This window comes from Alligator sinensis, unplaced genomic scaffold (genome assembly GCF_000455745.1).
Source record: "Alligator sinensis unplaced genomic scaffold, ASM45574v1 scaffold923_2, whole genome shotgun sequence".
Lineage (NCBI taxonomy): Eukaryota > Metazoa > Chordata > Crocodylia > Alligatoridae > Alligator > Alligator sinensis.
The window spans coordinates 407,732-416,618 of record NW_005842589.1 but is presented as its reverse complement, the minus strand read 5'-3'; the positions used below and the strand labels follow the sequence as shown (position 1 = coordinate 416,618).

Genomic DNA, 8,887 nt, shown 5'->3' with positions numbered 1-8,887 from the left:
AGTAAAGCGACCAAAACGCTGGCTTGCATCCATAGATGCTTCTCAAGCAAATCCCGGGACGTCATTCTCCCCCTGTACTCGGCCTTAGTGAGGCCGCAGCTGGAGTACTGTGTCCAGTTTTGGGCTCCACAATTCAAAAAGGATGTGGAGAAGCTTGAGAGAGTCCAGAGAAGAGCCACGCGCATGATCAGAGGTCAGGGAAACAGACCCTACGATGACAGGCTGAGAGCCCTGGGGCTCTTTAGCCTGAAAAAGCGCAGGCTCAGGGGTGATCTGATGGCCACCTACAAGTTTATCGGGGTGACCACCAGCATCTGGGGGAACGTTTGTTCACCAGAGCTCCCCAAGGGATGACGAGGTCGAATGGTCACAAACTACTTCAAGATCGTTTCAGGCTGGACATAAGGAAGAATTTCTTTACTGTCTGAGCCCCCAAGGTCTGGAACAGCCTGCCACCGGAGGTGGTTCATGCGCCTTCATTGAACACCTTCAAGATGAAACTGGATGCTTATCTTGCTGGGATCCTATGACCCCAGCTGACTTCCTGCCCTTTGGGCAGGGGGCTGGACTCGATGATCTTCCGAGGTCCCTTCCAGCCCTGATGTCTATGAAATCTATGAAATCTAAACCAAACAGTAAGATCCTTGCTGGGTTCCTCCCCTTTCCACACTCTTGTACCCTGCCCCATTTGGTAACCAACAATTGAAGTCAACAAGTACCTTATATTTAAGAACATACCTTTATTACTTAGTTTTGTTAATAAGATATCAATAACCAGCTATCTGAGTATGTCTCATTTGCCAAATGGAGAGTGTGAAGTTTCAGGTACTAAGTAATAATGCCACAGAATAGAATATTGGATTCAAAGAAACCCAGGATTATTTTGACCATCTTCTAAAACTATCCAACCCAAAAAAACAGGAATTTTATTACATTTTTGTCCCCACCAACTCCGCAAAAGCTGTAATGTTCTTCTCACATTTCTGATCTCCTCTCTAACTTTTAACATTCCTTTGTTCTAACACAGCTGTTCATCATGGAGAACAAAAGGGGAGGTAATTTAGTAATTTTGGATGAAATCCTGGCCTCATTGAAATAAATGGCAAAAATCCCATTGACTTCAGGATTTTACCCTTTGTGTGTGTGTGTGTGTGTGTGTGTGTGTGTGTGTGTGTGTGTGTGTTTTACATACTATTAATATAAATTAAAATTTAGCAGTATTCAAGTTTGTGCTATGACGGGATTATTCATTTAATACTAATGCCTTTAGCGTAACATAAATGCTAGATTTTGACAGCATGAGTGAAATATAATAAAATATCAGATAAATAGTGTGGTGACCCTCACATGCAGTACCTCAGATACAGATAATTATTCAAGTAGGGTAGTGGTAGATGCATTTCTAACAGGGCCTGAAAGTAATGTGGTGTCTACTTATTATACTGCTGCTGTATGTATGAGTCAATCTCTGTACTGTCCAGCTAGAAGACATGAAACCCAGTATGAAAGTGATAAATTTTCTTGTTGATGGAAGATGAAGTCTATTGCACTGGTAAAACATTTGGTATGATCATAGGCTTTAGATTCCTGGAAGCAGGGCTACTAGAAGCAAACCCGTTGGATAATTTCTGTGAAACTAAGCCAGCCTGTCTATTGATATGAAAATGAATGCATCTCTTCAGTTGTTTGTTACAATACAGTATTGAATATATTACAATAAGATTTACATTAACCTAATAGTATACTTAAATAACTTCAAGTTTAATATAGCAGTGCCTGGTTTGCTTTTTTTAAAAAGAGAGGATGTAAAATATTTTATTTTGGAGAGGAAAAATAGTAACTTGGTGTTCTATAACATTTTTCAGGCCGTAGACATTTTCATGCATCGCACTGCCCTAGACCCACCAGCCCTGTGTCTACTGACAGCAACTTGAGTGCTGTTGTAATACAAAAGGTCCGACCTGCCAAAAAGCAAAAGCATCAGCCAGGACATCTGCGCAGAGAAGTCTACACAGATGGTAAGTCCATTGAAATGGGTGAAAACGTCAGTGAACCTCTATAAATAAGCACTGCCTATATTCTTATGTGAAAATTTTTCACAGAGATAACATTACACTAAAAAATTCACTCATTTGTATTTCCTGTTTCTAAACATGGTAAACTAATTATTTTAAGAGCCATAGTTCCTAATTTTTCAATATTGATGCCTCCCCTACATACAGCAACTGCACCTATGTTCTATAGTGTCCTAATCAGTTGATTGCTATCATTATTTAAGAGACTAGATAGTCCAGATAAGTATAGAAATTGAAAATAATCTACATTTGGGATTACAATCTTCATTAAAATAACCAAGCAATAAATCCCCCATAGTATAATTTTATTTTCCTTGCAGAAATGACTTGGCATTCAAATGGTAGACAAGAAAGCATTGAATTTTAATCCTAACTAAAGTATTGTTTCAAACAGTTACTTTGTGATCCAAAAGGCAAAATCTAATCATCTTCTCTCATGCCTTCACACACAATATTGACTCCTGCTGAAAAGGTAACGCTTGTATTCTCGGGGGAGTATAGGAGGATAATGCAAACATTGTGATGTTGTCTAGAGAGAGCCTTTAATGAAAATGCCTCAGGTGGCCCAGCTTTTATTAAACCACAACCTTCCAGTTTTATAAAACATCCCAAGGGCTTTGTTGCAAATTCATGTAAGATAAATTCTCAAAGACTTAACCCATCTTGTCAAGTTTGCTAAATTTGCTAAAGAGGGAGGGGAAAGAGAGGGTGTCAGAGGCATCATTCCCCACCTCCTGGTTCTCAGCAACAACAATCTGATTAGGACTTTCATTACCAGTCAGAAATGTTTCAAAGAGGGGCATCATTTGCCATTATCATATGAAAGCCTAATATTATAGATCCTTATCCAGGGTTACAAGAAGGGGTTTTTGAGCCACTTCTCCCTATGATTCCTGCCACTTGACAGAAAAATTTAATACAAAGCTCACAGCATGATGAGCAGAAGTAATTTAGCAATGAGTGGTTGTCCATGCTATTATCTGTACTTTATTCTAAGTATTTTCTCTCACTAGCATCTATCTGATATTAGACTACATTAAATACTGGCATGACACAGTGCACCTGGGCCTCTTGGCTCCTGCCCAGGCCTCTTTTGTCAGTGAAACTGAGCTGTCAGAATATTATCTGATTTCAGGAGGTTATTACAGTGGTTTTGCACATGTTTGCTTCTGCAAAAGGACAACACAAGGTGTAAATCCCAAAACTATGCTGGCAATTTTACATTTATGGGACCCCTGTAATGGCATTATACAAGGGTTTGTGGGCATTTTATCAGCTTTCATCATCATGAAGATAAGGTGCTTAACTGAATACTTGGCGAAAGATCAAACCTTGATATAAATACATCTACAGGAATTAGGGTATCAAAGAGAAAATCTGGACAGGAGCTTTCTGTGTGGCCATTTGCTTCCCTCCAACCCAGGAATAAATAATGGTTGGACAGATATTGGGTGGCAGGTTTTTGTAACTTGTAAGTACAAGTTAAACCCTGCAGCACTGTGGTTAGGAACTGCAACAGATTTGACAAGCATGATCGATATTTGCTTTGTATCCCAAGCACCTGCTTATTTCAGCATATTTTCTAATTAGACATGAATTTCTGCTAGCCTATGTATTATAATTAATGGGCAGTGCATTGTGTGGCTGTTAACAGAGCAGGGATTTATTGTTCTAATTTCTGCAATCCTAATAAACCCCAGTTCAGAGGTTGTATTTTGTTATTATTTTGCCTCAGTCTATTTACATAACCATATTTGGAACCTTACTGAAAGTTATAACCTTTCACTTTAATAGGCACATATAGAATCCTGTCCCTTTAGAATAGGCTATAAAACAGTATCAACTAATTGTTTTTCCTTAAATGGGGAGCAGTGATATGTAGACATGAATGAAACAGTTGAACACAGTTGACCTTTTCCAGGTACCTCTTCGTTCTTTCTATTGGTTTGATGTCACCCTGTGATTTATTTCCTTTATAAGGCAGTGCTCAGTACAAAAGAAGCTTCCGGGTTTTGCCATAACAAGTAAACATACCGGTTTGTAAAAGAGGAGAGCAAATGTGCCAAACCTGGATATCAGTCATTGGACAGAGCAATTATATAAATGCTAAAAAGATATGAAGATACTAGTTATCGCATTCATGTTTCTGTCTTTTCAATAAAACATGCATTCCAAGTGACTGCTGAAAATGAGCTAATTTTTAGGTAGCAATGGAGGATGCCTGCCATTCCCAAATTACTTGACCCACATTAGTTTAATTCTTGTTTCTTGCAGTTTTATGAAATATGTGTGATATGGATGATTTTTTGCAATTATATGTTAAACATTTATATAAATAAACAGAACCTTTAAACAGTGGTTGAAAATACCAAAAATATTGCTAGCAGCATTGTACTTCTCTCTTTTCATCACGTGGTGAGATATGTGAAGTTGGGTGGTTGTTCTTTCTGATAGTGTTTTCATTCATAAGGTAGCAGTCAGTGGAGATGTATTTGCTTGTCCTTGCTCTTTTTTTAATAAAGAATCTCTTCCCTAGTTTACTGCACATAGATATAAGATGGCATACACCTAGATATCCTTTTCTGATACTCATTCAGATTAGTGCTTGCTGAATCTGCAACTGGATTTCCATTATGTTAGTTTGTTTATTGACAGTCATCCAAACTGTGAAATACTCTCCTTATTTGTTGCTAAAAAACTTTGCTCAGAAGCGGGTACGGATTAAAATGTATGAATACTTCATTCCTCTCCATCTAGCCTTTCACAGAGTTAAATACAAGCAAAGTGCATTACTACAACCAACTAATAGCTTCACGTCTCCCCTTCCCAACTTTGGCTGACCTATTTACATATTGGATTTAAGAAACCATTTATATATATTTTTATATACATATATAATATATATGTATGTACATACACACACACACACACACACATATAGACATATATATATGTATGTATGTGTGCATGTATATCTACCTATATACATACACACATACATATATGTATGTATGTATTCTGCCCCTTGCTTTCCATAAATTATACATCTGCAAGCCTCTTTAGACCTGTGTTATTTTGATTTGATTTATCAGTAAGTACAGGCCCTAACAGTTGTAAACATTTAGGTAAACAGAATGAAAATCCTTTTTTGGTAAGTTCTAGTCTTTTAGATTCTCTATGCGGATTTTATCAGGTACCCAGCTCCCTTTCTTACAGTTGACAATGGGCACAAATGATAGCATTTGGTTAGCTAATGTTTGGTCCTGCAAATCAATAAAATATCTGAGTGATGTTATTTACCTATACACTAAATCAGTGATGCACATCTGCAGGCCACAGTGGTGCAGAACCAGTCCATAGGCCAGATCCATCACTCAGTGTGAGTCCATGGGTGTGATCCATTATGTTGACCCAGCTGCACACACTATGTACCACGTACAGCCTGATCTCGCACATCTGATCTGGATGCTCGCCAGCTTGACCCCATATGCCACATTCAGTCACGTGTTGTAATGACCCGATGCTCTAGATCCAGCTGCATGCTGTGCTGCCCTCACATGCTGGATCTAGCTTCTCACTGACCCTATCTCTGTCATCTGGCCCATGGGACTCCCCACCCCCCTGCCCATCCAGAAATTTGGCTGCAGTTAGTGCTGCCACCACTCCCTGCTGCCAAATTTTCAGACTTGCGAGAAGACCCAGAAGCCAGATGATAGTCTCACAGTCTGGATTTAGTTCACTACCTGGTGGTTGAGCACCCTACACAAAAGTAGGCCTGCATAAGGTTGTGACAGCTGCATTTCTCACAAGTGGGTCAAATATTTATATGGAAAACAATTTCAAATATTTTGAGTCTTGCTCTGGCTCATGTTTAAGAGTTATAGTCCTCTGTTTATCTGGTACAAAATGTCTAAATGGTGTAAGAAATAACTTATAACAAAGAGAAATTTTGTAAACACCAAATGCCAAAAATACTTTTTTCCAGAAACTGATGTTATGATTTGGATATTCAGTATTTTATAATATTCCAAAATAAGCCACCTTTCCTTTAAGATGGGTATCCTAAGAGAGATTGACCTTGAAATGATTTTTTTTTTTAATGAAAAGTGTTTAATAAGAATATATACAAGCCTGAATTGAAAAAAAAATCCCTTTTTGTGTTGTACTGTTTTTGTACATGTATTCACTTATTTATCATCCACAGAAATTAGAACTGTGAGTTTAACCAACAGGAGATTTTTTTTTTTTTTTTTTTGTACAACCACTGATTTAATTAACAGTGCTTAAAAAATTTTAAATGATATATATTCCTAAAACTTCCCGGATCAGGTTCTATGTTGTCAGTTTTATTCATACATTATGTGTATTGTAGAAATCTAGTTTGGTATTTTATAGAAAGCAAACTTCAAGTTTCATGATTATTTGCTGTCAATTATTTTTTCCTAGGATATGATAACAAAATTCTAGGGCATCAGAGAGTATTTTATTTTATTATTTTAAAGAAAAAAATTCCTAATAATACCTCTTTATTTGTTTTGTCATTATGGATCAAACTTTGATCTTTTTTAGGCTGTTTTGCAGTCTCTCCACTTAAGTATAGAAGTGGGCTTAGTATTCCTCCCCCAGTTGTTTTTCCCATGATTCCTATATCTGTTCTCATTTAGCATCTTATTGAAAATTATAATCACTCTCTTCAAAAGGCACATATGGAAGATTTCCCCTGTAGAATATGCTATAAAAAGGCATCCGTTAATTGTTTTTCTTAAGTGGGCAACAATGCAACAGTGATATGCAAGTATAAATGAAACAGTTGAGCACTGCTGACCTTTACCAGGTATCTTAGATTGGTTTGATGTCACTCTGTGATTTATTTTTTATTTCTCGCAATGGAGGCCTTCATTTTCGTTTTAATAACAAAACATACCAGTTTGTACTAGAGGAGGCAGATTGAATCTGGATTTTCTCCGTTATTTGAGCTGTTAAATAAATACCACAGGGGTGTAATAGTATTGACCTCTGAAAAGTTTCCTTTTCTTGTTTGAAGGATTCCTCTCAGCAAGGAACAGTATGTTATAATGAAGATTTTTATAGTTTCCCTGCAGGTTGTGACAAAGTGCTCTCTGTCAAGAATATCACTTTTCTGTTGTTAATACTGTACAATAGAGTTATTGCAATTTTACACATCTTTTTTTCATGTGGAGACATTTTATGTGGAGGCATTATCAAGACATAAGGTGTCATACTTTAGGATTCCTTGTCCTAGGGGCAGATGGTTAAATCTGGGGGGGGGGGGGGAGTGTGGTGATGCGGGGGGGGGGGGGGGGAATGTTTATTTAAAGTTATATTTTAATTTCTGAGATTAGACTTTTTTCTTTGTTTTGATTTGTTTATGGAGGGGCATATATGTTGGTGGGCAAGGTATTTACATTCAGGATAGAAAAGTAAACTACCTTTAAGAGCTAAAAGTATTGAGAGGGCATTTCTATTGGATTATTGTGATTGGTTCTGTGTTTACTTGCCAGAAATCATTGTTCTTTAGTTCTTGTTGGACTGCACTGGAACTCTCTGGACTGCAAAGAGATTTAGTTTTATATTTACAACCTGCTCAGAAAGATGGGTCAGATTCACTGCCACAGTCTTTCCTTTTTATTATAATAAATCAACCCTCACTCTTTAGATAAAGTAAGATTTTGTTGCAGCACCTTATTGGCATATTCCAGTTTCGAGAATATTTAAGCATGTGGACTGATCTATAGTGTACCATTTCAGGTTTTGGTAATAAAAGAGTGGCTTTTCATAAGATGCATCTGAAGATTGTTGAGACATGAAGATATACTGACAGAAGGAGGTAGCAGTGGCAGCCCATATTGAAATAACCTTAGCTACTTTGCAATCTAATGCCTACAGAATTGCCATTTCATAACAGGGAGTGAGGGAAAAAAAGACCTGAAATTCAGAAAGACATTGCAAAACACATCCTTCGCCAGTATTTTCCATAATGTAGGATTTGCTTCTAGAGCTTGCTTGGAACATTTGTTTATTAAGATGCTGAAGCTGATGAGATCCACAGGGTATTACTGGTTTCACTTGCTTGAAATATTCCTTTTCCGAAGTTGGAAGTTAGCTCTAAGCCACTTTTTTCATTTCCCGGATCCCATATCATCTGACAACTGAAATTATTCTGATCATGTCTTAAGCATGTGCAAGACAGCTTAACATTATGGCACTGGAAGCAGTCCAGCATAAACCTCTGTACCAGCTATAGCTCAGTTAAAACACCATGCTACCCTTCCTTCACACATACACAATCCCCTGGCTGGACAAGATCATCTCAAAGGTATGCTCTCCAGTCAGGGGATGATAGGGAATAAGGGGCTGATCTTTTGCGCCCCCTACCCCCACGGCAGAAAGCATAAACTGGAAGCAGCTGTGGCAGAGGTATCCCCCAGCCACCCAAGGTAAGGGGCATGTTCTCTTCACCCCTGCCAGATGAGGCACAGGGAGAGGGGGCAACTGTGCTTGATAGCCACTACCCCCAGCAGCATACGGGGGGCGGGGTGCTCTCCTCACCCTCCCCACTCCTGGGGACTATTGTCACACACTGTTTGTAGTACTAGGAGGGCATGGATAGTGCTACAAAAAAAAACATGTATCCAAGGCCATGGTCTAACGCACCACTTCAAATAGCCTGTACACGATTGTCCAACTGATGGTCCACAGGCTGTCTGCACCCTTTGAAGGGTTAGCATGTGGCCTGTCTATCATATTTCCCTGTTTACTCATGCTGCAGCAGCTGGATTTCCCCTCCCTTC

The 8,887-nt window shown here is 38.4% G+C and overlaps 1 protein-coding gene across 5 annotated transcripts in view; it reads left to right on the top strand.

The window, feature by feature from the left end:
• Window positions 1–8,887, top strand: part of ROBO1 (roundabout guidance receptor 1) — a 461,057-nt gene that overhangs the window by 440,009 nt on the left and 12,161 nt on the right. For all 5 annotated transcript variants that reach the window (XM_025214559.1, XM_006032830.2, XM_025214558.1 and 2 more), the window contains one exon: window positions 1,866–2,018. In XM_025214559.1, coding sequence (XP_025070344.1) covers window positions 1,866–2,018 — 153 coding nt within the window. The remainder of the gene's footprint in view (window positions 1–1,865; window positions 2,019–8,887) is intronic.